The sequence below is a fragment of the Epinephelus fuscoguttatus genome, linkage group LG13 (genome assembly GCF_011397635.1).
Source record: "Epinephelus fuscoguttatus linkage group LG13, E.fuscoguttatus.final_Chr_v1".
NCBI lineage: Eukaryota > Metazoa > Chordata > Actinopteri > Perciformes > Serranidae > Epinephelus > Epinephelus fuscoguttatus.
In genome coordinates, this window is record NC_064764.1 from 12757774 (window position 1) to 12785091 (window position 27318).

The 27318-nt window shown below is 41.5% G+C and overlaps 2 protein-coding genes across 4 annotated transcripts in view; both read left to right on the forward strand.

Moving 5' to 3' along the window:
- The window catches only part of fn1a (fibronectin 1a), a 32698-nt gene extending 18301 nt beyond the window's left edge, over window positions 1-14397 (forward strand). The window contains exons 19-49 of one of the 3 annotated variants that reach the window (XM_049593791.1): window positions 550-828; window positions 948-1211; window positions 2209-2303; window positions 2703-2871; window positions 2998-3108; window positions 3283-3474; window positions 4090-4362; window positions 5018-5132; window positions 5257-5333; window positions 5428-5517; window positions 5709-5975; window positions 6076-6192; window positions 6378-6542; window positions 6650-6805; window positions 6934-7047; window positions 7164-7433; window positions 7558-7769; window positions 8139-8226; window positions 8449-8634; window positions 8747-8836; window positions 9028-9219; window positions 9335-9424; window positions 10355-10463; window positions 10638-10857; window positions 11058-11228; window positions 11307-11445; window positions 11592-11759; window positions 12659-12784; window positions 13251-13357; window positions 13476-13595; window positions 13943-14397. In XM_049593791.1, coding sequence (XP_049449748.1) covers window positions 550-828; window positions 948-1211; window positions 2209-2303; window positions 2703-2871; window positions 2998-3108; window positions 3283-3474; window positions 4090-4362; window positions 5018-5132; window positions 5257-5333; window positions 5428-5517; window positions 5709-5975; window positions 6076-6192; window positions 6378-6542; window positions 6650-6805; window positions 6934-7047; window positions 7164-7433; window positions 7558-7769; window positions 8139-8226; window positions 8449-8634; window positions 8747-8836; window positions 9028-9219; window positions 9335-9424; window positions 10355-10463; window positions 10638-10857; window positions 11058-11228; window positions 11307-11445; window positions 11592-11759; window positions 12659-12784; window positions 13251-13357; window positions 13476-13595; window positions 13943-14011 — 4841 coding nt within the window. In that variant the 3' untranslated portion in view covers window positions 14012-14397. Of the gene's footprint in view, window positions 1-549; window positions 829-947; window positions 1212-2208; window positions 2304-2702; window positions 2872-2997; window positions 3109-3282; window positions 3475-4089; window positions 4363-5017; window positions 5133-5256; window positions 5334-5427; window positions 5518-5708; window positions 5976-6075; window positions 6193-6377; window positions 6543-6649; window positions 6806-6933; window positions 7048-7163; window positions 7445-7557; window positions 7770-8138; window positions 8227-8448; window positions 8635-8746; window positions 8837-9027; window positions 9220-9334; window positions 9425-10354; window positions 10464-10637; window positions 10858-11057; window positions 11229-11306; window positions 11446-11591; window positions 11760-12658; window positions 12785-13250; window positions 13358-13475; window positions 13596-13942 lie in introns of those variants that run through there. The other 2 variants (XM_049593792.1, XM_049593793.1) reach the window with 2 other exon arrangements.
- Window positions 14398-17405: 3008 nt separating this feature from the next.
- umps (uridine monophosphate synthetase) lies at window positions 17406-26201 on the forward strand. Its single transcript, XM_049594795.1, has 10 exons — window positions 17406-17648; window positions 18365-18518; window positions 19401-19525; window positions 19718-19905; window positions 20030-20127; window positions 21185-21345; window positions 21430-21547; window positions 21674-21849; window positions 22812-22926; window positions 24586-26201. The coding sequence occupies exons 1-10, from the start codon at window positions 17499-17501 to the stop codon at window positions 24762-24764; spliced, it is 1464 nt and encodes a 487-aa protein (XP_049450752.1). The 5' UTR covers window positions 17406-17498; the 3' UTR covers window positions 24765-26201.
- The last annotated feature ends 1117 nt before the right edge of the window (window positions 26202-27318 follow it).

Genomic DNA, 27318 nt, shown 5'->3' on the forward strand with positions numbered 1-27318 from the left:
GCTTCCTTAAGGTTCGTGATCAGCTGCACCTGATTTTCTCTTTCCTTTCCTTATTGTCTCATCAAGACTGATGTCTCTCTCCTCTGTTTTTTTTTTACTCTCTGTTCATCTTGTCTTTAATGCTTTTTACTATTTAAAGATGTTGGTGTGTGTCCTGCCATTCAGCCTGTCCAAAATATGAAGCAGTGTTATGGTTCCCTTCTTGTAGAAATTGTGTTATAGAACTAATATGATTATGTATATATAAACAAGTGTGGGCTTTGATCTGCAACATAAATGCAAATGCATCAAATGACGTATCAAAGAGTTCTATTGGAATCATGTTTTTTTAATCACCTGCAAGATAAAAAGATAAAACACAGCCATGAGGTCAAAGAGTTGAATTGAAGCTCCACATACCTTACCTTGTTTAGCAGATCATATTTCAGATATGAACAAGCTAGCTAACCATTTTATTGTCCGTTTAAGGTGGTCTCTGTTAAGGAAGTAAGGGTCTTACACACTGTAAGGAGTTATTTCATTTAATGTAAAGTTTTTTTCTGTCCACAGAAGAAGTTTCCTCTCCCACAGACCTTCAGTTCTTCGAGGTGTCAGATAAAAAAATTGTTCTGACTTGGACCGGCCCAGCCACCGGTGTCTCAGGTTACCGTGTCACCGCCATGCCCGTCGATGAGTCTGGATCTGCGCAGAGGGAAATGACTCTGCCTGTTAGTCAAAACTCCTACATTGAAGTGTCACATCTGCAGCCTGGAACACTGTACCGCTTCAACATCTACACCATTCACAATGGAGAGGAAAGTTTACCACTTATTGGGGAGCAAACTACAAGTGAGTATGACCGATGCCCCTCAGGGAAATAACTGTGCACACACAAATCAGTCTGTGCAAACTGATTTTTATTTCACAGTGAAATGAATTCAACTGTTTATTGTTGTTTCTCTTTTCAGAGCCTGATGCTCCCACAGATATCCATTTTGCCAATATCACAGAAGACAGTGCTGTGATGTTGTGGTATGCCCCCCGCGCCAAAATCAGCGGCTACCGTCTCTTCCTGACCGTGGAGGGCTCTAACCCCAAGCAGCTGCGCCTGCCTGCCCGCCTTACTCAGTACACCATCCTCAACCTGAGGCCTGATACAAAGTACACTGCTACGTTACATTCAGAGCAGGAGAACTCTCTGAGTGTGGGAGAGACGGCTGAATTTACCACTAGTAAGTGTCTGATGCATTTACAAATGAGTATAACGAAGTGTGGTCACTGTGCATATTCTGAAAAGATGTATGTGTTTTGGAACTCAGAGTTGTCTAGAATAGGGTTGGACTGATGACTAAATGTTTGTTTGACAAAGTGAGGGTGCAGTTTTATTATTTGGCAGTTTCAAAGAATGGCCAGCTTATAATAAAATTTTAGAAATATTAATAGTAATGGTTTTGCCCCTCAAAATCCAAGATTAGTCATTTAAAGGGATAATTCAGATTTTGTATGAGGTACTTTTCCACAGTCAGTGTATTACTTTGAATTGATGGCAGCTAGCACTCTCCATGTTTGGAAAAGCAGACAGGAGTACTGCCACAGAAGCTCAGCAATGTACTGCTATGGACAAAGGCAGCAGCAAAACATATGTTAGCCACACAAAAAGTGTATGCTATATTTAGATTATTTTACTGCTCTACCTTGCCATCATACAGCCCTTCCTGATGGGGGACTGAACTGAAACTAAAATGTATTCATGCTTTTTTTAAAGACACCAGAATCCATTGACAAAACAGTAATTTTACCTCGCAGAACACGGGAGTTGCTGGTCTACCGCTGCCTTGATCAGATAGTTTGTGTTGTTGTTTGACTTTGGTGAATCTGAACTAACCCTCTAAAGCACCAAAGTCACATAACAACACAAACAAACTATCTGATCAAGGCAGCAGTAACCAGCAACTCCTGTGTTCTGCGTGGTAAAATTACTGTTTTGTCAGTGGAGTCTGGTGGCTTTGAAAAGAGCATAAATACATTTAGTTTCAGTCCACTGACTTAAGATAAGTACCTCGTATGACCCCACTTCAAAAAATCCAAACTATCTCTTAAAGGTGAGTAGAGAATACTAGCAATATGGATACAGTTAATGCAGTTGAGGGGAAAGATGGTGGGGGTTTATAACTTGACATCTCATGACACAAAAACTTATCAGAATACCTTTACTCTCTGTGTTTGCAGACCCCCCAATGGGTAACGCTCCTCATTTCAGCACTGATGTGACGGACACCTCCATTATAATCTCCTGGACTCCAGTTCCACGTGTTGGATACAAGGTACATTCACTGTTAATACATAACATACAAAGTGTTTTTATACCCCACCACACACACATACATTCATACAACTGGTGTTCCCAATTTCTGTCCCCAAAAATGAACAACTGGCCTGTATGATTGTCTTCAGATGCAAATTGTTTCCTGTCGTTTTCTGTGGAAAGCACATTCCAGTTATTCTGGGGTTAGCGTAGGCCCCATTTGAGTTAGATAACATGGGTACTACAGACCTGAGGCTTTAAATCTGATTGGTCACAATATGTCACACTAGAGATGAGAATGTCCTGCTGGCTACCATGTTCTTGGGAAAACATTGACCTCTGACCTTTACCTCCTGTACCCCCAATCCATACCTCGCTCTTTGCTGTCTCTCTGACACTGTTTGCATTTATCTTTCAGCTGACAGTACGTCCCAGTCAGGGCGGAGAGGCCCCCAGAGACGTGACCTCTGACTCAGGAAGCATTTACATTTCTGGTCTGACTCCGGGAGTGGAGTACACCTACAGCGTTCAGCCAGTTATAAACGGCTATGAGCAGGGAACCCCAGTCACACGCCGGGTTGTCACACGTAAGGATAAACTTATAGATACTGACTGTTGTCTTTTCCCTATTCCTATCTGTCTCTTCCTTATGTATCTTTTACACTTATTTCCTTCCTTCTCCTCTGACCCCTCTTGTTCTTCTTTGTCTCCAGCTCTGTCTCCACCTACTGACCTCAACCTTGAGTCTAACCCAAGCACTGGAGAGCTCACAGTCCAGTGGAACGGGGCCAGTACACCAGGTACACACATACCGACATTCCCAGGTGTGCTTGAAAAACAACGGATTAAGTCACATTGAACACTGCTGTGCTTCTTTTGTGTGTTTTGATAAAATTGGAGGTTGATTTTTTTTCTCCTCTGCATCTTATTGTTCCTCATTTCTTCTTCTGATTTTCTACTCCATGTTAACCTTCCTTCTTTTTCTGTCTCTCTCCAAGACATCACCGGCTACAGAGTGACATGCACTCCCACCAACGGTCAACAAGGAAACAGTTTGGAGGAGTTTGTGGAGGCAGGGCAGAACTCCTGCACCCTGGAGAATCTCAGCCCAGGAGTGGAATACAACATCAGCGTTGTTACCGTTAAGGACGACATGGAGAGCACTCCTGTATCAACTACCATTACACCAGGTGAGTGAGAGGTCAACTCAGAACCCTGAGGTGTTAATGGGTTTTTGACACCACGAGGTATGGAAATTAGTTATCGAGAGCCTGGTGTGATTGTCATAATAATTTTGTACACAGGTAAAACACACTGTCCCTGTTTTTAGATTAACATATTATGTTGAAAGCTGTAACAATAACACTTTCAACATTTAACAGAAACTAGCTCTGCTCTATTAGCATCGCTGCTCTAACTTTGCACCAGCAGCTGAGGGACTGTGCAAAACAGCACCAATACTGTTTTGCAGCACTAATCTTATATTGCTTGTGTATATATTAAGAATTTTCAATGGAGATCCTTCATTGAATAGCAGATGTAACCTCACTAGATGGTAATATATACCAGAAAAAGCAGCCCAGCATTAGCTCTTCCACTGGTGTGATATGTTGAATATCTCACCCCACTGGAAGCAGACAATTTTCATTGCTCGCCTTAACCACTGCTCCTGTCTCTTGTCTGCTGGTTTCCTCTTTCTGGCTCTTATGTCCAACACCTTCCCTCTCCCTCGGCCTTTGCCTCTCGTTTGTTTGCTGTTTCTGTTTTCTCCTCCCTTCCCTCCAATCCCCTTTCCACATTCCCAGAAGTCCCACAGCTGACCGACCTCACCTTCAAGGACGTGAGCGACACCACCATCAGTCTCAGCTGGTCACCGCTCAACACCACAGCCATCACTGGTTACAGGATCACAGTGGTTGCAGCCGGCGAGAGTGTACCCATCTTCGAAGACTTCGTTCTACCAACCACCGGTCAATATACTGTTTATGGACTGGAGCCTGGTATTGACTATGACATTAGTGTGATCACTGTGACGGAGAATGGCGAGAGCGAGCCCACCACAGTCACTCAGCATACCTGTAAGATCCATTTTCTTTCCTACTAATATCATTACATTTTCTTATTGGAAGAGCCATTCAGTTAGAAAAAAGAATACAAAACCATCAACACTATGCTTACAGTAGACAGATAGTGTGACTTGAGTTGCCAGTGAGGGCGTCACAAATCATATTGTGTGTGCTAAGTTATATAATGTATAAGGTTCTCATTAAGCCCAAGACATGGCACTTCAAAGCAAACCCTTCAAGTTGCTGATGTAATTGCGCAGCATGCTTTGTTGTCAGTTTAATAATGCTCTTCTTGTGTGTACGTGAGGACCATCTGGTTTTAGTTGTGGAGTTTAATCATACTGAGGCTCATTTTGCCCCCCAATGCAAACACTGCTTGTTCTCTCACTTTTAAGATGTCGTAAAACTTGAGATAGATTTATACTGACTCACACATAAAACACAGACTCTTCTCTTAAATAGAGGGTAGAGTGAATACTTTTCTCTTTCAGTCATTTCGTTATTTACTTGTTTCTTTCTTTATATCTATTTTCTCCCCTTATTTGCCTCCTAACTCTTCCATATGATTATTACAATTCTCTGGCCACCTTTTACATGAGCAATAAGAAATCTTATCAATGTATGTTTTGAATGCACTCTGAATCAAGCTGCTCTGTCTTTTCAACAGCTGTACCAGCACCCACTGATTTGGGCTTTGGCCAGGTTGGGCCAGACAGTATGGAAGTCACCTGGGTCGCTCCTCATGTCCCCAACCCCGCTGACATAAACAGCTTCCTCATCAGGTACAAGCTCAGTATTGTTTATTTCTGCTTCAAATGTTATCTTGAGTACAAGCTGATTTTAGTGCACCCACGTGTAAAAAACGTAACACAATGGCTTGACGTTGTTGGTGTCCTTATTATTCAGGTATCATCCCATTGACGATGAAGATGACAATACTGAAACCAGCGCAGGAGGCAGGAGTAACAGCGTGGTGCTAAGGAGTAAGTTAGAGCAAAAACAAAGACAACACAGTTACACACAGACACACCAACGACTACATTTGTATTTATGTCTTTTTTTTATTCCTGTCCACAGACCTGCTGCCTAACACTGAGTATCTGGTGAGCGTGGTGTGTGTGTATGAGCAGAGAGAGAGCTCACCCGTCGTTGGCACCCAGAAAACAGGTGAGTCTAAGATGTTCTAATTTAACAACAGTGGTGAATCAGTCCAGAAACAGATACTAAATAAGGTTATGTTTCAGGGCATAGATGTTTTATATTGCTAGTATTTAGGTGATCTTTTCAAAACATGTTTTACCTTTATGATTAAAGACTTTTTCCTTGCTTCCTTCTCTGTACCTCTCAACCTTCTCCAGCTCTGGATTCACCAGTTGGCCTGCGTTTCTCTGAGATCTACACCAACTCCTTCACCATCCACTGGCTCGCTCCCCAGAGCAAAATCACTGGTTACCGTATCCGTTACCAGATGGCCAGCGGCGGGAGGACCAAGGACGAGAGGCTGCCCCCATCCAGGAACCACTTTACCCTGACAGGACTCACCGCAGACACAGAGTACTTAGTCAACATCTTTGCAGTCAGCGGGACCCAGGAGAGCCAGCCGCTCAGTGGGAAACAAAAGACAAGTAAGAAAATCCTGATTCATTTCCTCCAGTTACTCACTGTGTTATCATCATTATGTTGTTTGCTTATTTCTTCCTTTCTGACTCTTCACTCTCTCTCCAGTCTCTGATGCTCCCACAGACCTGGAGGTGCTCAACTCATCTCCCACCAGCATTACTGTCCGATGGGACGCCCCACCTGTCACTGTGCGCTACTACAGGATCACTCACGGAGAGAGTGGTGAGTTAGTAATAGAAGTTTAAAAAATTGACTTTATTTTTGTTTTTGCCAGGAAACAGTTTTTTTAAAGTATTCTTCCTTTTTTTGTGTTTGGAGATTCTTGTCAATGTACCTGTTCACCAGTTTATTGAGTGGTGCAAATATTGGCTTTGCTAACATTAATCACATTATCATTCTTTATCCAGGAGGTCACAGTAATCCTAAGGAGTTCACAGTGCCTGGCTCTCAGTCCACTGCTACAATCAATAACCTGAAGCCCGGTACTGACTACACCATCACTGTCTACGCTGTGACTGGCAGAGGAGACAGCCCTGCTTCCAGCACTCCAATCTACGTCATGCACAAGACAGGTACACACACGCAAAGGCAAAACACAGGAAACATGAGGAAGCAAGATAATCACTAATATGGGTGTCAGTCATTTTCTTTACTTCATCTCTCCATCATCCTCTCCTAGGTGTTGACTCTCCCTCTGATATGGAGGTGATGGATGTGAAGGACAACAGTGTCACAGTGAGGTGGAGCCCTGCCCAGGGCCCAATCAAGGGATACAGGGTGACTGGGGTCCCCAGAGATGGACAGGGACCATCTTTCACTGAGGTGGTTGCTCCAGGTATGATGTTTAACTGCCCAGTATGTGGTGCTCTGTCAATATTTAAAAGCTTTCCTCATTTTCCCTCTCATTTTAGTTTTGTTTAAGGAAACTCTAATGTTTTTCCTTCTCCCCTTTTTCGTTTTCAGACCAGACGGAGATTACTTTCTCAGGACTTATGCCCACAGTAGAGTATGTTTTGAGTGTGTACGCCCTTGGACAAGATGGAGAGAGCTCTCCAATGGTGGTGAATGCTTTAACAAGTAAGGCTTTACACTTTCTAGAGAGATACTTGGAGAATATTGTTTGCCAGACTTTCAGAAATAAAAATACAACCTCCTGACCTCTGCCCTTACCTTTCTACCCTTCTCTCTTTTAGATGTAGATCGTCCCAAGGACCTGACCTTCTCAGATATCGACTCCACCTCATTGAGGATCACCTGGGACAGTCCCGAGGGAATAGTCACATCTTACCGGGTCTTGTATTCAAGTTCAGAGGAGGGTGAGAGAGAGCTGCGCCCTGCTCCCAGAGGAGATGCTGAGTCTGCTGTTATCTATGGTCTGCAACCCGGTACTGAATACACTGTAAAGGTCATCGCTCTGCATGACGACACAGCCAGCACACCACTGACCGGGACACAGGCTACAGGTATAGAAGAAATTTAGATCTCGATGTTGTAAATTTGAGAGGAAAAATGTAATACAGATAGATGCCCATGTTGTCAGTTCTGTCTCCACTAACCCTTTTTTTTTATTTTCTGTCCTCGTTCCAGCCATCTCATCACCAACCAACCTCCAGTTCTCCCAGGTTAGCCCTACCTCCTTCACTATGCACTGGGATGTGCCGGGTCAGGAAAACCGACTAAATGGCCAAACAGGCCTCACAGGCTACCGTGTGGTGGTGAACCCAAAGAACAAGAGCGGCCCTACCAAGGAGATCAACTTGGCCCCAGACACCACACAGACACACATCCCTGGACTCATGGTGAGTGTGGGTCTGTGAGTCTCAATGAAGGATTCCAGTTTGTTCTGATCTCTTGAAAAGAAATTATAAGTTAATGCAGTAACACTATGGTGTTTTTGCATACTCTAACCTTCTACATTAACAGTAAATTTTAATTAGTTTAAGGTGGTACCTTTTAAATACCAAGAGGTTTCCATTCATGTTGTTAGAGTGTGAAAATGGACTTGCAGCAACGTCCATCGCAAAATTGTAAATAAGATCAGAACTGATTTACTACTACTACTACTTATATTATTACAAAGTTATGATTGTAGCTACAGCCAGTATACTTAAATGCAGTGCTGTGGAGACTGTGCAGCACTTAAGTTTCTTTTCCTCTGTCTCTTTTAGGTTGCAACTACCTATGAAGTCCATGTTTACGCCTTGAAAAACTCTCTGACCAGCAGGCCAGTCCAAGGAGAGGTCACCACTCTGGAGAGTGAGTTTGCAACTTGTAAATTATGAATTTCTGATGAATGAATGCAGTGTTTTGATACATTAAAAACAGAGACATGGTGTTGTTGCAGTAATGCTGCTACAGATAGCTCTTGTAAAAAGCCACTTTTGTGTTTATCCAATCATTAATTGATGTATACTCTCTCACTCTTAGTTTTGTTCCTTCTCATCATGACATTCTTTCTCTTTCCTCATCTGCCTCAAGACATCAGCCCCCCTCGTCGTGTACGCATCTCTGATGTTAACGACTCCTCCATCACCCTGACCTGGCGCTCCAAGACAGAAACCATCTCTGGCTTCCTGGTTGAGGCCACACCAACCACCTCCTCTACAGGCTACATCCCCATTCAGAGGACCATTGGCCCTGACCTGCGTTCATTCACCATCACAGGTACACAAATATGAGAATGTACAAGCATTAATATACACAAAGGTGTGTAGTGCAAGCCCAAAGCTGTGAGAATGTTAAATGTTAAATTGCATATAACTCTCTCAACTCTCAGGTCTGGAGCCAGGCACCACTTACAAGATCAACATCTATACACTGAAAGGCAATGGGCGCAGCGCACCTCTCACACTCACTGCCAGCACAGGTAACCATTAATCTCTATCCAGTTACAGTCAAGAGTAATACATTACTTTAACTGTGTAATGTTACATCTTTGCCATGATGGCAAGAAATACAGTATATATTGGCGTACGTGTTATATTGATAACAACAGAAATATAAATATAATGTAGTTGAGGTCGTACGAGTACTTAATAGCTTCTCCGTCTCTTTCAGCCAAACCAGTGGTCATCCCACCCACGAATATCCGCTTCACCTCCCTGAACCCAACCAGCATCTCTTTCACCTGGGAGCCATCACGCAGTCCAGGGGTCACTGGGTATTATGTAACCTATGAGGAGGCTGGTGGTTTGCCTCGAGAGGTTATCCCCAGACCCCATGCAGGCCAGAGCTACACCATCATCAATGGTGAGTGTGAAGCATTAAAATTTACTCTACACATACACATAGAACATACATACACTGATTAACAAATGTGGCAAATGTTGGTAACTTTTTGTGTAATTGTTGTGTTTGGTCACAGGTCTGAAACCAGGAACAGAGTACGTCATTAAGATTGTCGCGCTGCAGAATGCTTTGAGAAGCACACCTCTAGTGGGCAAAGCCAGAACACGTAAGTACACCCATCATCCACATGATGATGATCTTCAGTTTTGGCTTTTATTAAAGTAAGGATTGCTCCAGTGTTGACAATGTTTAATAAAGTGTGACAGTGTTAAAAGGCAGTTTCTATTCTGTCTTTCTCTGTGGGGAGAACGGGACATTTGACATTTCTCTTGCTGTTGTTATTCCCAATATCACATACGACTAGTGCTGTAGAACAGTAAAACTAGCTGCTATTAAGTCTTCCCACAAAAATTTTCATCAAACAATGAAATACAACATTATGAGGTGTTTTTATATTACCCACGTTTCAGAATGGTGCCAAGAGCTGCACTAATTAGGTGAGGTAATCTGCTGCCTCCACTCGGGGAGAGGACTTCTGATCATGCCTATCTTTCATGATTATTGTAATGAAGAATAATTTTTCTCAGAGCCACTTTTTCCCCTTAAACTTGTTTTGACTATGTTAGAGATGTAAGCTTTTATAGCAGTAATTGTTTCTGTTGGCAAAAACATTGTTAAAGTAATAAGTAATATCTACATATTGACCATTGCGTCATGTTTGAGATCTGTGCTCTGCTGCCCTCTGCTGGCTTTTTGTGTAACTGCTACTCATGTGGAATTACGGCATACAGCCTTGGCATTGAGTGTTATTTGTAGTATCTCATATTAAACACTGATGTTGAGATGTGGGAAAGCCCTCGTGGGAAAATCTGCACTTGTGGATTCTCAGCTAGAGGCTCATCGTTACTTATATTGGGTGTCCTGTTGAAAAAGAATGTGATAAACTTGTGTATTGTACGGGCAGGTTGGTGGATTCTGTATTGTTTTAGAAACACAGTGGAATCACCTGCTAAAAATTCAGCTAGTTGGTTCTGTGCATTTGCTTTGTCCTGCTCATGTTTAACAGCTAGCATACATATGTCTTTTGTTCAATCAGAGCCAGTTACAAATGATCAGCTATTGGTCCCCGAGCTGCCACAGCTTCCTGTTCCTCACAGACCCACCACTGACATCCTGGATGTTCCAGAGTCCTTCAATGACAAGATGTAAGAACCTGCATAATAATACTGAAGCTATGGATTAAGCTTAAAAATGCAGGACCAGAAACCCCTAAAATGTCTGTGCAGTCAAACAATGCTTGTTGTGCTTTTTTGCTTTATGCTTTTCCCCATTGTCATCTCTTATTTTAATTATTTTCTCATCGCTTTTTCTGTGTCCAGTTTTGACACCAACCATGTTCACTTGGCTGGAACTAGTGGCCAGAACCAACCAGGCCAGCAGGGCCAGCACATCTACACTGAGTACCAGAGCCTAGGCCCCAATCATGGACTTCATGGCCCCTTCAGTGGACCCAGAGAAGGCCAGAGACCAACTCTCAGAGAACCCCTGATCTATATTCCTGTAGCTGGCCCTGATGGACACAGAATCCCCTTGGTCAAGGTGTGTGAAGCTTAAATTATCTTCGATTATCTAATTCGAAAATATAGAACTTGGTTCTTAACAGCAGGGTTGCAAATACATCAGCTGTCATTCTTTAATATTTAACATAAAAGTATATATATATATATATATATATATATATATAACATTTGCAATGATTTTATGACCTCACATTATCTTTGTATTGTTTGATCCTGTAGGTGAGCGATGGTCCCCTGCCAGGTCTTGCATTCGGCTTCCCTGACAATGAAACAGACTTGCCCCAAGAAGCACAGACAGTCACAACCATCTCCTGGTCTGGCGTTCCTCACACTTCAGAGTATGAGGTGTCCTGTAATCCTATTACACACGTGGAGGAAGGCGGCTTTCAGGTATATACACACATAATCACACACATTTATGGCTGGAGATGTAAGGACCACTTATTAACTCTCTCTTCCTTTATATAGATGCGTCTTCCTGGCACCTCCAACAGTGCCACACTGATTGGACTGACATCTGGAGCCTCCTATAACGTCGTAGTAGAGGCCATGAGGGGCGAGGCTAAAGAGAAGGTTTTGGAGGAAGTCGTGACCGTCGGCAATGCTGGTACAGTAGTCCACACTGACACAATACAGCAACAATTACGATATAACATTTAAATCAAACGATCAATTATATGGTATCCGTCTTTGTCATGGTGAAACACATCATTTGGTCCTAGTTTAAACATATTTGTTTCTTCCGTCTCTTAGTTCCAGGTGACATCCCCATCTCCACCAACCGGGACGTGTGCTACGACACGTTCACACAGACCTACCAGGAGGTGGGCTCAGAGTGGGAGCGCATGTCTGAGACGGGCTTTAAGCTGTGGTGCCGCTGCCTGGGGCTGGGCAGTGGCCATTTTAGGTGTGATTCATCCAGTGAGTGGCTTAATAACCCATCCCAGCATGCTTTGCAACACACCATGGAATTAGAAATCAAATAATTCTATGTGATTTACTCGAGAGGAATTTATAAGAGGAAATCAACAATCAGTTATATCATAGACAGATTTGAAAAGACTTGTTGGAGTTATGTGGAAAACAAAACCATCAAAACGTTTTACATTATTCACTTTATAAATTCCTGGGCCACAGTTCAAAAGCCATAGAATAATACAGTTCTATGTGCAGCAACACACATACCTTATGTCTGTAGCCTGCCCATGTTGCTCTCTCTGCTCTGCTTCTGTAAACTGTGAAAACATCACAGACAGCAGAAAGCTAAGCTAACCGGCTAGCATCAGTCTCAGTTATTTGTATTGTCCATATAGCTAACACGACAATACCAGAAACTGAGCTCACCATCCATTCGCCATAGGTTTAAAGTCATTCCACTATCTGGATGTCTGTGTGTGTGTGTGTGTCCCCACTGGGACAATGTGTTTATCCAACTCAGGCTCTGTGTAATTTAGTGGATGTGATCACAGTTTGTTTGTTTGAAATATAAATGTGTTTTATGCTTGTTTTACAAAGACTGTGAATTTAGCTGTGTGAGAATCTGTTTCCGTTAATGTTGTGCATCTTTATCTGCAATGTGAAGGGAAAGTGTTTCACCTTTTGTAATTTTTGTTTGGCTGCTCTGTACAATAACTAATGAGACTTCTCTCACATATCCACTTCACTCTCCTATTCACCCTTTGCTCTCTCTGTCTTTGCCATTTTGATCCAACCTTCCTCTTTCTCCGTGTCATCCTCATGCATTTCTCTTCTCCTTCCCTTGCTCCTCACTCCCTTTTATCTTCTTTATTTCTTTCTCTTACTACTCTTCCCTCCATCAGAGTGGTGTCATGACAACAATAATAACTACCGCATTGGCGAGAAGTGGGATCGCCAGGCTGAGAATGGTCACATGATGAGCTGCACTTGCCTGGGCAATGGCAAGGGAGAATTCAAATGTGAACCCCGTGAGTACAGACACACAAACACAACCAGGCCTATACACATGGAGATATCAGGCCTGCAGTATTGTCATACAGGGTGATTCTGTTACGTTTAGTATATCATGTGTCACAAAATAAATTCACACTTACAATTAATAGTATCATAGCGGCAAAGTGGGGCTATATAGACAGGCTAATAATTGACGTGCTAGCCGTAGCACCGCTAAGTAGTGTCAAGTGAAAATTAGCGCATCCTATTTGCACTCTTCCATCCACCAACACAGTCCTCTGAAAAAAAAGTTCCTACCTAAGCAAGTGACCCAAAACACAAAAGTGTCACCTACTGGACCAATTTGGTGCCCACACACAGAGATCTTGAAATGGCTCCATCAAGTATCAGATGTTATTACTGTTTTTTGAGAATGCATAAAAAATACAAAATGCAATTGAAAAATATTCCTATCTTTAACATGTTACTCTCTCACCTCAGATGAGTCGACATGTTATGACAATGGGAAAATGTACCAGGTGGGAAACCAGTGGCAGAAGGAATATCAAGGCGCCATCTGTACCTGTACCTGCTATGGAGGACAACAGGTGTGTAACACTGCTACTTTATAGATAATCTTATTGCTATTTTTAGAAGTGCATCATGTAGTCCTTGTGATCAGATTGTTTTGTGCATGTGCATTAACCTGCCCCTCCTCCTCTTTAGGGCTGGCGTTGTGAGAACTGCAGAAGGCCGGGAGGACACACCGATGTGGAAGCTGACCTCCTTCAACCTGTTCATTCAGATGTCTTCGACCGGTACAGAGAAAACGCTCTACGCAAACTGGTGAGTGACACACTCTGAGTTTTGCTACCAATATTCTGCTCTTAAATAAAGCAAATCAATAAATTAATATTACCATTAAGTCAGAGATATCATCAACACACTGTATTTATACTCGAACAACTTAACGTTTTAAATGAATGTGATTTTGTTCTGTTCATTTCAGTATCTCCTCACCTCTTTTAATTAAAGCCATTATGAAAATATTAAGTATTACATTCAGCCTAGTTTTGGTGATCTGTAATTTCTAATTGATTCAGAGAATGTTTCTATAAATCCAGTCAAAACTAATAATCGCAACATCTCCCCACTTTCCATCTCCTCTTGCCCTGCCTTTCTCTGCTCTCCAGAACATCCAGTGTCCGATTGAATGTTTGAGGCCGGAGCTGCTTGCAGACGCTCAGAACCCTTCAGATTAAAGGAGAGGGGAGTTTAAGTTAAAGGAGGATGAAGAAGCGAGACCCCTTACAGCGTTGCTACCACTGCAAGAAGGAAGCCTCCTCCTGGTTTTATTAAGAGAAGACATTTCCATCAGACCTGTGCCTTAAAGGTTTTCCCCTCACCAAATTTAAGTGCCTTAACAAGACTTTTTTTACACCAAACTCTGTGCCTTTTCAAAGATCTGTCCAACTTTTCACGTTGGTTGTGATCCTTTCTTCTTGAGTAGAAACGAGGGTTTCTTCATCCAATGATTTTTGAGCACAAATCCTGCTGCTTTATCACCTCAAACCTGCCTACCCCCAAACATACTGTTCACACACACACACACACACACACACACACACACACACACACACACACACACCAGATGCAGTATTGCTGTGTTTTTTACTGTTGCTTTGGGATATTTTATAGTATTTCAAAACATTCCATGACAATTTTCTTCCCTTGACCAACAAAATGCATCACTGCAAATGTGTCTGATTTTATATAATTATGTTCCCAAATAACTGTAGCCACATTTGTTGCATTTCCCATGAGTCCCCATGATTTTGAGTCTCACTGTGACTAATATATGCAGAAAACATTTAAGTAATGGCAGAATGCATTTTCTTGGTCCTTAGTTATTTCCAAATCAGGAGAGCATGACTGTATTGCAGAGGAATTCTGAAGCCGTAAAGTATTTACGCTGTTGCCCAGAACAGCTTTTACAGCTGTCCTGTCTCAGCTCGACTGACCAAGACAGACATGACAGTCACAGTTGGATTTAAATGAAATCGATAGGACGGTTATTATTAATTTGAATCAGCATTCTTTGTAATGAAGGAGATTACAGCTGTAAAAGCTGTAAAATGTGTAAGTGTCCTGTCTGTCTCTGTCAGTGTCTCGCTGTTTTGATGAATAGAGCAACAGGTTTCTCTTCAGATTACATGAAATTCAAAACATTTCCTTAGAAAGATAAGCACTGTTACTTTTCAGTTAGTATTAAAAAAGTTGCCTTGCTATTATTATAGCATAGGATCTTTAAGTCACCATGTAGATGTGACTGTGATCTGTACTGTGGGTGTTTTAAAAGTACAAAATGTACAGCACCTGTAAAATATATAAAGCAAAAGCTGACTGACCAAAAGTGAAACTGTTACTTCACAAATGTATTGGAAAATCCAACATTATTTCCAAGTGAAATGCATTTTAATTACATAAATGTTTGTATTTTTTATTTTTTACTTTTTTTTTTTTAATTCATTTTTTTTATTTATCCCTTTTTATTCAGGCATTTTGTTCAATGCTTTTTGGGGTGTACACTTTATTTTTGATTAACTTGTTTTTATATTGTTGGTGCCAAAATCTGAACTACTGTGGACTGAATCTTTTTAATAAACTGAAAAAAACCCAAGACATTTCTTGTTTTTTGGTGGTATGAATAGTTTCCTGGGTGTGAGGTGAAGATAACGCACAGACTTTAACTTTGTGCAGTGACTCCCAAAAAACAAATGGCTGCTGCTTTTGTAAGATCTGAGTTGTCTGACAGAAGGAAATTAAGTCAATAATCACAGATAATTTTTACGGTATATAAATGACGGACTACGGCCAGCTGTCGACTCCACAGGCCCTCGATATGTGCAATGTCTGCGCTTTTATTTTGATAAGCGAAATAAACTATAGCGGAAGTCATTCTTCTTCGCGGAGTCGTTGAAGGAAAAATACGTTACGCCATTGGTTCTGCTGGCAAGACTTTCGGTTAAGGCATCTTTCCTTCAGAATATAGTTTGAATCAAATTGTTCTCGACTCAAATTATATTTATTCACTGAAGCTTAGAGTAAAGATGATGTTTTTTCCTCTTTTAATGTTGCATTTATTTTTTTTAAATATTCTTTTTTTCACATTTCCTTGTAAACATAGAGACAATAGTATGAGAGAATATAACGGAAGATCAGAGAATAAGGGACAACGAACAGACAATACCAGGGGTTACAAACAAATTGTGATACAGATAAATAAAAGATATGCAATAAAATTATACCAAAAACAAATAAACACTATAATAGAATCTTAAACTTGGAGCACAAATTTAGGGTTTTCACAGCTTTTCTATTGCTTGAGTCATACAAAGTCCTCAAGTAGGATTCTGCTTCCTTTTCAAAGGCACAGAAAGAGGGTTAGATTGTCAGTACCTTATGTTTATGGATATAAAACTTTGCCAGCAATATGATATTACACAGAAAATTCTTGTGTTATTGTAATAATGCTAAATCATCCTCCTGTGACCTGTGTAGTGGGGGAAACGTGGGAGTAATCACCCAGGGCCCTATTGGGAGGCGGGCCCTCAGAATCAGAATCACAAATACTTTATTGATCCCTGGGGGGAAATTCTGATTTGTTACAGTTGCTCTGATGTAAAGAATGGAGAATTGTGAGAAGTAAGAATAAGAGTATGAATTATAAGTATGTAAATGTAAAGCAATAAAATAAAATAGAAATGAAAATGTGCATTGAAAAATAAATTAAATGTACATTATGCTACAGTGTTTAACACTAATACTTAAGATAATAAAAATATTAAAAATAAAATAAAATGTGAATTATGCTACAGTGTTTCACACCAGTACTTAAGATAATAAAAATATTAAAAAATGAAATATATATCGTCACTGTGCTGAGGCTGTATGTGTGAAAATTTTAAATACAATATGTACAACAACAGAGTAACAAGAATAGAATAAGAGTAAACAAATATGTACAGTTATGCGCATTGCACGCTGATTAAATATATACAGAGAAGCCTGACGTTGTTTGCAATTAAAAGTAATTAGTGCCTTAACTAAATCAAAACTGGTGGGATAAACTGGTTAAAAGACTGAACTTTGTATAAAAAAATAGAGGAAGCTCTTGGAGGCCTCCATCACCCCTTAAAGGCACAAAATGGCTGAGTCCGTCCCTGCACTAGGATTTGTCTCTAAACTCTGCTAAAAGCGAGTGAGAGACTGCGTATGTTGCTGACGCGCCAATGTACACTCTCATGTCTTTCCCAAGGAAGAGAAACTGGTATTCAAAGAAAGAAAAAAAATGAACGGAGAGGGAAACTGACTGTAAGAAATTCAAAGGGTGAGTGAGAGAGAAAGGGAAGGAAGGGGGGCCACAGAGACTGTCCAGAGGGCCAAGAGTTTGGTACTCCGGCCCTGCTCCTTGTGCTTTGTACTTGTGCTTTAGCTTAATTCACACTAATAGATTAAAATTTATGGAAATTGTGGAGGAAAAAACACTTACACTTACACTACAGTGTCTTAAACAATTCAGTAGACGTTGTCGTTGATACTTTCATGAACAGAGTAGAGGCGATGCTTTTATTCTGAAAGGACTCACAGCGGAAGTGTCGTTTATGTTTCCCGCTGAGGAAGCGAGCGAAGAGTAGTAGGGCACAACTTCGAGGGAAGTCCTGTTAAATCTCCTGAACACACGCAGAGATGGACACCGACTCTATAGACAATTTGATCCTGAAGCTCCACGATGTGGACGCGGTGAAGTTCGGAGAGTACAAGCTGAAGAGCGGCATGTTGACACCCATTTACATCGACCTGAGGGTGCTGGTGTCGCACCCAGCGCTCATGAACCAGGTAAACACGTGCTGCCCTTTCCGCTACACGGCGTGATGGACCTCAAATTAAATGTGTTAAAAGAACAAAAGTGAAACATCGCACTGTGACTTTGTCCAAACTGTAAATGATACTATAAAGTCTTAGCACCCACATGTTGTAGTGAGTGACGCGGTATCGATGCGCACGTGGGTGTTTATCAGCAGTCTGAGAGTCCACACTGCTGTGTACATAGTATTGGACTAGAATTTTCAATGAACCCCCTCATTATGGGATTACAACTCAATGCAGGATGCAACCGATGCAAGATTTGTTTATATATTTAGCATGTTTGACACAGTACAACATTATAACTATGATACCTACAAATATGAGTAAGAAATATTAATCCTGCACTTATCCAGGTCATTTACCTTAGTACAGCTTAATCATTGTTTTATTCTGATAAGATAAGTGGGTAGTAACTATAGTAAGTCAGTGCACATGCACAAACACAGTCTGATCACATGGAGTACATTATGTAGACACCCAAAAACATTTAATACCGTTTAAATATTATAAGATAACATTTAATAAAAAAGTGTTAAACTTTGTAAGCATGGTGGAAAAATGAAGGGTGGTTCACTGGATGGTAAAAACTTCCATTGTTTTGTCATGCAGCCATCACCTACAACACTAACACAATAAAACATTGACCCTCTTGTCACTGCACACCTTTTATCTTGTTTCATATGCAGGTGTCAACTCTCATCTACCAGCGAGTGCAACAAGAAGGGCTACAGTTTGACTCGGTGTGTGGGGTGCCATACACAGCCCTGCCTCTGGCCACGATCATCTGCTCTAGACATGAACTGCCCATGCTCATCAGGCGAAAGGAGGCCAAGGACTATGGTGAGTGGGTGGAGGGCTAGGCTTTATTAAACAAACGTTGAGTGTTGACTGGAAACATTCACTAGCGGTTAAGAATTGTCCCATTTTGAAACACTTGATCTTTGGAGAGTGACATGTATCAGAACCTTAACTCATTTATGTATGGCATAGAGAATGAAGGACTTCTTATACATGTTCTGGCTGGTTCTTGGTACCTGAAATCAACAGCTAGACAGAAGCAGCTCAAACTGAGTGTAGAGGTTGTGAGATATCCGCAGTTTTATGACTGGCCCTCCTGCGTACAGCACTGTCAAAATATATTGCAGAGTTTCTTCAGTGACTTGCCATTCCCCCTCCCTGCAATGTCAATAATCTGACGAGATTGTTTGTGCTATGTCGGTTGACATGTTTACTTTATGATGCAGTTTTGGCGACACCTATCAGTGAGGTTGTTGCAGTTTTTGCTCTCAGCTGTCAAGGACAAACACATACTGTCACATCCCTGTGATAAGGTGCAAAATGACTGAGTTAAAAAGTAGCATGGGAGCAGTTTTCTTACATGTGTTATTGAGAGCTGATTGACATTTTAAGAAAGTCTCACCTGGCTTGCGGTAAGTGCATTGTAGACATTGACCTAATACTGTGCTGTTTGTCAAACATAGACATATATTTGGTCCTTCAGGTTTGACAAAACAATTCTAGAAAATCTTGAAAGTGCTGAAAGTAAAGTTTCACACCAGGTGATACATACAGTTTGTGGTTGTAACATATTTGTGAATCAGCAGAAGCTGTTGCCCCACTGGAACGTGACCTCTGAAAGGCCTTTAATCAGAGTAAAAGTGACACAATTACTCTGCTTGTCCACAATAGGGACTGATAAAGCTCCTTATGTAACCCTTCTAGGAACCAAGCGTCTGGTGGAGGGCTCATTTCGTGAGGGGGATACATGCCTGATTATTGAGGACACAGTGACCAGTGGCTCCAGCATCCTGGAGACTGCTGAAGTGCTCTACAAAGGTGGACTGAAGGTGCAGTATCAAAAAACACCAGACATTGTAAAATAACATGGCTGCTTTTTTTTTTTGTTTGTTTGTTTTGAATGTTCACTGTAAAGGTTGTAGAAGCCCATCAAGTACGGTAAACATGTTACCAACGGCAACAGCCATCTTAAACCTGGCCCCAGTGGGTGTAGTCATCTTTTGAAATCTTATTGGTTCAAGGTGACAGATGCCATCGTACTCATGGACCGAGAACAAGGCGGTGTGGAGATGTTGGCTTCTCAGGGAATCAAGCTCCATCCCATCATCTCCATGTTCACGCTGCTCAACGTGCTGCTGGCAGCCAAACGCATCGACGCTCAAACCGCCCAGAATGTCCGCAAGTTCATCTTGGACAATAACACTTTCAGGTACAGTTGCACCATCGTCCCAGCTAAGATGATGAATGTAGTGCGGAGTTTAACTCTGTGTGTTTTAATGCATACTTTACACGTAACAATTGCAAATGTAACATTTGCTTCTTGGTGCTTTTAGCCCCAAGGAGGAGAATGGTAACGGGGTTCCTGCCACCAAGAAACCATGTATGGAACAGGACATGGAGCTGAGCTATGCAGACAGAGCCGAACTACCAAGTATGTAGTCTTCCAAGTTAGTCAAAGGCCAACACTGATGCAATATTGTGAATATAATTGACAATGTTTCTGTGCAAGGTTACACCCAGCGTGGAATACAAATACTTTCTACCTTCTTGGCCTCGGGGGGGGGGATGATTTTTGTGATCCTTTTAAAGCATTGTAAGGGGGATTTATACTTGTGCAGTGGTGTGTCTGTGTCGCTCTGCAGTTACACCTCCAAAACACTAGGTGGCGGCAGAGGTTTCTGTGAAGTGCTGTAAAGTTTAGTTGATTCAAAACATACATTAAACATGGCTTAATAGAAACCGTTTCAAACACAAGTACACAAATCAGCTTCACCATAACTCACAGCATTCACAGACAAAGGATTTGTCTTTGCTGGACATATTTTCCCCATAAATACAACATGCTAATGTTTTTTTAGCACAAGCCTATAGCATTTTACATTGTATAAATTAGCCTAGCAGCTAGCGGACTTTTCTCTACTCAAATGAAGCCAGGGACAACAGCAACATTTAACAAAGCTAATGTTACAAATTTCAGCTCTACTACAACTCACAAGGTTCACCGATAAAACCACACAAATATAAGATGCTACCATTATTAGCACAAGCCTATTACATTTTACATTGTATAAATTAGCCTAGCGACAAGCAGAGATTTCCTCTGCTCATATCAAGCTAGGATAAATCCTGAAGGATAAATCACACACAAGACTTGAAATGCTATTTTTGTGGAGGCTTTACTGTCTACACAATTTATTGTTTCTTATCTGTGAAATGAAAGTAAATAAAAGCTTTGTTTCCACTGAGGGAAATGGTTTCAGCTCGCAAAGATAGACAGGTCTCTGTCGCCATGACACATACTTACATTTCTGGAGAGGTGCACTTCAGGCTATGGTGTAGGTACGGCATCAATTTGACACAGACGTATAAATTCCGCCTTATTCTTCATTTCTCAAAAGTTTTGTTTAGAGGTGGTGTCGATTTCAATAACAGATAATACATTCAGAATCGAAGCTCTTCATCCAGTCTGTCCTGCCTCTTGTCCACAGACATTCACCCTCTGGCGTCAAAGCTGCTGAAGACCATGGAGGACAAGCAGTCTAACCTCTGTGTGTCCGCCGATGTGACGAGCAGCGAGGAGCTTCTTCAGCTGGCGGACTCTCTTGGTCCCAAAATCTGCATGCTGAAGACCCATGTAGACATCCTCAAGGTTGGAGTGGAACCGTGATCATATTTGACACAGAGAATATTGTCAGGACAAATAATCTGATGCTGTTGTTGTGTCTGCTAACAGGACTACACAGTGGCCTTCATCCAGAAACTGCAGGCTCTGGCTGAGAAACACAACTTCCTCATCTTTGAAGATCGCAAGTTTGCTGACATTGGGAACACAGTCAAGCATCAGTATGAAGGTGGGCGGATTGAAAACCTTTTACATTTTCTTTCCATATTTGGACATGCTTTATCTGTCTTCAGAAACAACTGTTTTGTTCAATTTTTAAGTATCTAAACACTAAGCATGTGTATCCATTTCCCAGGGGGTTTGTACCAGATCTCATCCTGGTCCCACATAGTGAATGCTCATGCGGTGCCAGGGCCCGGGGTTGTGAAGGGTCTGAGTGCTGTAGGAAAGCCACTGGGCCGTGGCTGTTTGCTCATAGCACAGATGAGCTCCCAGGGGTCACTGGCTACCGGTGAATACACAGAGGCTGTGGTAAGCATGTCTGTGTGCTTTATAAGTTTACTCAAATAAGGAGTGCATTGTTCAGGATTATCAGTTTACTGTTTTTATGCCACTGTGCCGTCGACAGCTGTGGCGGAACATGTGTGTTCAGGATGTCCATCTGTCTGTCCCATTCTTGTATATGTACTATCTCAGGAATGCCTGAAGGGAATTTCTTAAACTTTGAGGTTAAGTGACAAAGTGGAGAATTGATAGGTCAATCAGTGGTCGCATTGATCAGAACATATCAGATCAGATCGATGGATCAGAGGACCCGCTGCTGTAGAGGCGAGTGAAAGCAAACTTGCAGACCCAGAGCTGTGCACAGGGTCACGCAGGAGGTTGGAAAAACGGTTGACGACACTAAAATGAGAGCACTATTGGGCCAAGAAACAGAGCGTTGTATTTCTAAATAAATGAAGGACAAACAGTCCAGCTCAAAAAATAGAAAATCAATATGTGGTAGCAAATACTGATATCATGTCAAGCCACCTCAAATACATGACTGTGTGGAATTTATGTCACTAATCTGGGGTGTCCATCTTGAAACTGTGCTGATTATATAGATCTTCTGTGCTGTTGAGTATAAGATGTGTGAAGCATACATGAATACAAGAAATGTGTTGCTTCTTTGCAGCAACATCCATATTTAAAATATTGTCAGTGGTGATGGCTACAACTACAACACAAGCTCAGTGATTTTTCTGACATTGAGCTACAGGTGGTTGTTGTTGCACCATGTGATGAAGCTCTCTATCAGTGCTTTGTTCTCCTCTGTATAAATAGTCTTAAAGTGAAGACAGCATGCCAGCCTTATATTTATTTCCTTTAAAGTCTTCACTTCATATATTATATGAGTCAGACATGGATGTAAATTTCAACTTGACTGGTTGGCAGAGCCATACAACTGTAAGGTGGTAACTCTAATTTATCTCTATTATCTATCTGTACAGGTGAAGATGGCAGAGGAGCAGTCAGACTTTGTCATTGGGTTTATCTGTGGCTCTAAGGTCACCAAGAGGCCAGAGTTCATCCACATGACCCCCGGGGTGCAGTTGCAGGCTGGAGGTAAATATGACTTCATTTTGATTACTGACATTTGTCATTTCTTTGCAGTGGTTGATTTATTTTTTTTCCTGCAAATGTTGAAATTTACATGCAACTAAAAGGAAACTATGAAATCATGTAAAAGTAATATTACTCTCTATTACACTCAAACATAAATGCATACATATTTGTATAGATACAAGTTGTCCGTACACATTGAACTGTTGTGTCGCATATTTTAAATAGTATAAAGGGCGGTCCACACCAAGAAAGATAACTGTAACGTTAACTATAATGACAACAATGGCAGCATCCACACCAATGAACGATATCGTTGTGTTGCTAGGTTACGCCAAACACACACTGCTCGTTGCGGTCAGCAGGGGAGCAGAGTGATGGATAAAATGGATATTGATGACCTGTTATTGCTGTATGTTGCGAGAAAGAAAAAGAAAACCAATTTACCGCTTGCTCCACCTGTCTGTCTGTAAGCTCCATCTGTCATGAGACAAACATGAATGAAGACGTGCAGTTTATTGTGTTTCACTGGCGACGAGCTGTCATTACGAGTGACAATTATGCACGGCTGCGCGCTCTTTATAACTCACTGTGTGAACCTATGTTGCACAATAAAGATTTGCCCCGCTCAGTAACTTCATCCTGGCGCCGGGCTTGCCTTAACCTCAATCACTGCGCGATTAGTATATAAAGGTAGAAAAATAAATAAAATTGCGGGCGGTAATGGTCAGAATTTCAGCGGGAGTGGGCAGGAGCGGGTTGAAGAAAACAGTCCCACGCAGAGCTCTAGTGCACAGGTTGAATTTTATGAATGGAGGGGAAAAGAGGAGACGTATTCCCCTGCAAAATGTATTTTATTGCAGTTACTTACCCAGTATTTGCGACACAAAATCACTGAAGTTAAAGTTCTGTCACAAAACTATATTGTTACGGATATTTGCACATTTTTAAGTGGGTATATAAAAAATCCTGGAGCTTTCTTAGTGGTATGTGACGTGATGAACGTCTCGACCTTTCATTTTGGATGGATTTTGATTGGCTGTCAGTGTTTCTATCGTTCATCAAATCGCTCTGAAAGTGATCCAAACGATATCGTCCACCACTATCGTTGTCGTTATAGTTGTAGTGTGGACGCTGCCCAACACTTGAGTTTAGAATGATTTTTAAAACTGTATATTTATAGTTATATTTATAGTTATAGTTCTTGGTGTGGACGGCCCTTTACTCTGTATTCCCTCATCAGATTTAAAATGAAACCGTTAGTAGCCTATAAGGTTAAAGTGCAAACCTTCAGCTTTAAGGATTTTTGATACAACATTCATATTGAGTGGAAAGTGTCAGTCAGTGAGCTCTTTTAATGCACAGCACCTCAGATTTAGGACAGTGGCTGGCACAAATGCAAGGTGTGCTTTTTACTCCTGTAGGTGATTTATCTTTGATGCCTTAAACAGAAAAACAGGTGTAAATAACGTGATGACTTTCCACTCTGCCCTCTTATTGGTGCTGAGACTCGTCTTCAACACAAGGAGGTGCTATAGTATAAGAAAGGATTGCTGGGCCTCTCATCGATAGTTCCCCTCACACTCTTCAACATCCTCCCCTTTTCTCTGTCACCCCTCCTCACCCCTTTCCCCACCCCTCTCTGCACCCCCTGTCTTACAGGTGATGGGCTGGGCCAGCAGTACACCACCCCAGAGGAAGTCCTCTGCAACAAAGGCTCTGATGTCATCATTGTGGGTCGCGGTATCCTGGAGGCCCCTGATAGGCTGAAAGCTGCTGAGTCATACAGAAAGTCAGGCTGGGAGGCTTACACAAAGAGACTGGGCCGCAGTGGCCAATAGGAGCTCAGGACAGACCTTCATCACATGTAATTGCAAATTGAACCTACAACTCTAACAAGGACTTCTGTGGATGACCTTTAAATAGTTTCTCCTTTATTCCAGTGTGCACATAGTTGTATACATAGAAACATATGTAGACATGTGCGTCTGTACACCACACTGCCACATCAAAATGCACAACCACACAGGTTGCAGGAGGTACCTGGCAGGTGTGGGGAAGTGGTTAAGATATGTAACTGTGTTCTTTTGATTCCCTCCTATAAATAAACTGCACAACTTAACCTAAAGTCCATCTGGCCTAGGTGCTCGTGCAGGTTTAACTGATTTGGGGAAAGGTTTCTGTGTTTCTTTTAGGTTAATTAATTCCTCTTGTTGGAGATGAGACATGCATTACCTACAATAGCTATTTTTTTAATGAGTTCTCTGCTAAACTCCCAAAGACCCCTCAGGATTTCTTACAGCAGGAATACAAGGTTCCAGTCAGTGTGGCACAACCAGCATTCCTATGCTTTTGCTTAATTGCTGAAATACCAGACCAAGATTTGTAGTAAAAATTAGATTGGGTATGTTTAATACTTTTTTATGGTTGTGTAATATTTAGATTGGCATTTCCAGAACCAAACTGACAGGCACAGAGTATGTTGCAGTTCAGCTTCACAGTGTCTCAGTATTAAGTTGACTTTAAACTTGTATGTACAGATAGTTCATTTCATAGCAAATGGAACAGCTTGGTCAGTGACACTTGAGTAATGAATGATTGTATTCAAATAATGTTTTGACTGTGGTTCTGACTTAACTATGCTTTTTTAAAGGGAACTCTTTACATAATGAATTTCATACATCAACTTAAATGTATTTTGAGAATATGACAAAATGGTGGGCCATATGAACAAACCTTTTTCAAGAACTGCAGTTGTTTTTCACTTGTTAAGTACAAGATGAGGGAATGCGGATTGTAGCCAGATTAGTTAACACAACTGTCTTAAGTCCAACATCTGCCGTCCATATTTAAAATATCAAATACTGAGGTGAGGTAATAATTTCCCCAAAGTCATATAAAATTGTTTATAATGTATCATGATTCATTTCTTTCCAGAATCAGAGTCGATAAACAAGTTTTGTGAAGACGAGAGAATTACCTTCAGTTTGTGGCGCCTCCCTTTAAAAACAGACAGAAGTTGAATTTTGTTTTCAGTGTGTCCTGGAGCCATGACAGTTGTGCTGTTACTACTCGGCCTGTAGGCAGTATCATGGCGTCATTGTATCCTTGAGTGTGTTATCATATATGATTTAATGAGTAAATGTCTTATCTAACAGAGACCTTGTTTGGTTTTTTCCCTCCATGTTCTTTCCTGTTGTGACTAGAAGAAATGCAATGTGTGTTTTTGTAAAGTGAGACTGAGTACTTCAATAAATCATATGTTGGAAAACTTTTCATTTCAAGCTCAGTGTTTGGTATTGCTCCCCACTTGTATGTATATGTTCTTAATGTAACAATACTACTGTTATGTTAGTTGTGTTTTAAACTTTTTAGAGTGGAGAGATGCCATTGGATATTTAGTTATCCTAACTTAAGTATAAGGAAATACTCAAGTTGGACATACAGTACAGGCCAAAAGTTTGGACACACCTTCTCATTCAATGCGTTTTCTTTATTTTCATGACTATTTACATTGTAGATTCTCACTGAAGGCATCAAAACTATGAATGAACACATGTGGAGTTATGTACTTAACAAAAAAAGGTGAAATAACTGAAAACATGTTTTATATTCTAGTTTCTTCAAAATAGCCACCCTTTGCTCTGATTACTGCTTTGCACACTCTTGGCATTCTCTCCATGAGCTTCAAGAGGTAGTCACCTGAAATGGTTTTCCAACAGTCTTGAAGGAGTTCCCAGAGGTGTTTAGCACTTGTTGGCCCCTTTGCCTTCACTCTGCGGTCCAGCTCACCCCAAACCATCTCGATTGGGTTCAGGTCCGGTGACTGTGGAGGCCAGGTCATCTGCCGCAGCACTCCATCACTCTCCTTCTTGGTCAAATAGCCCTTACACAGCCTGGAGGTGTGTTTGGGGTCATTGTCCTGTTGAAAAATAAATGATCGTCCAACTAAACGCAAACCGGATAGGATGGCATGTCCATCCGTTCACCTTTTCTGCGTCTCACAAAGACACGGCGGTTGGAACCAAAGATCTCAAATTTGGACTCATCAGACCAAAGCACAGATTTCCACTGGTCTAATGTCCATTCCTGGTGTTTCTTGGCCCAAACAAATCTCTTCTGCTTGTTGCCTCTCCTTAGCAGTGGTTTCCTAGCAGCTATTTGACCATGAAGGCCTGATTCGCGCAGTCTCCTCTTAACAGTTGTTCTAGAGATGGGTCTGCTGCTAGAACTCTGTGTGGCATTCATCTGGTCTCTGATCTGAGCTGCTGTTAACTTGCCATTTCTGAGGCTGGTGACTCAGATGAACTTATCCTCAGAAGCAGAGGTGACTCTTGGTCTTCCTTTCCTGGGTCGGTCCTCATGTGTGCCAGTTTCCTTGTAGCGCTTGATGGT

Coding starts and splice junctions, on each gene's coding strand:
- umps (XM_049594795.1), top strand. CDS start 17,499: ATGGACACCGACTCTATAGACAATTTGATCCTGAAGCTCCACGATGTG. Junction 17,649..18,364: donor ACCCAGCGCTCATGAACCAG/GTAAACACGTGC, acceptor TTTCATATGCAG/GTGTCAACTCTCATCTACCA. Junction 21,850..22,811: donor GTGAATACACAGAGGCTGTG/GTAAGCATGTCT, acceptor CTATCTGTACAG/GTGAAGATGGCAGAGGAGCA.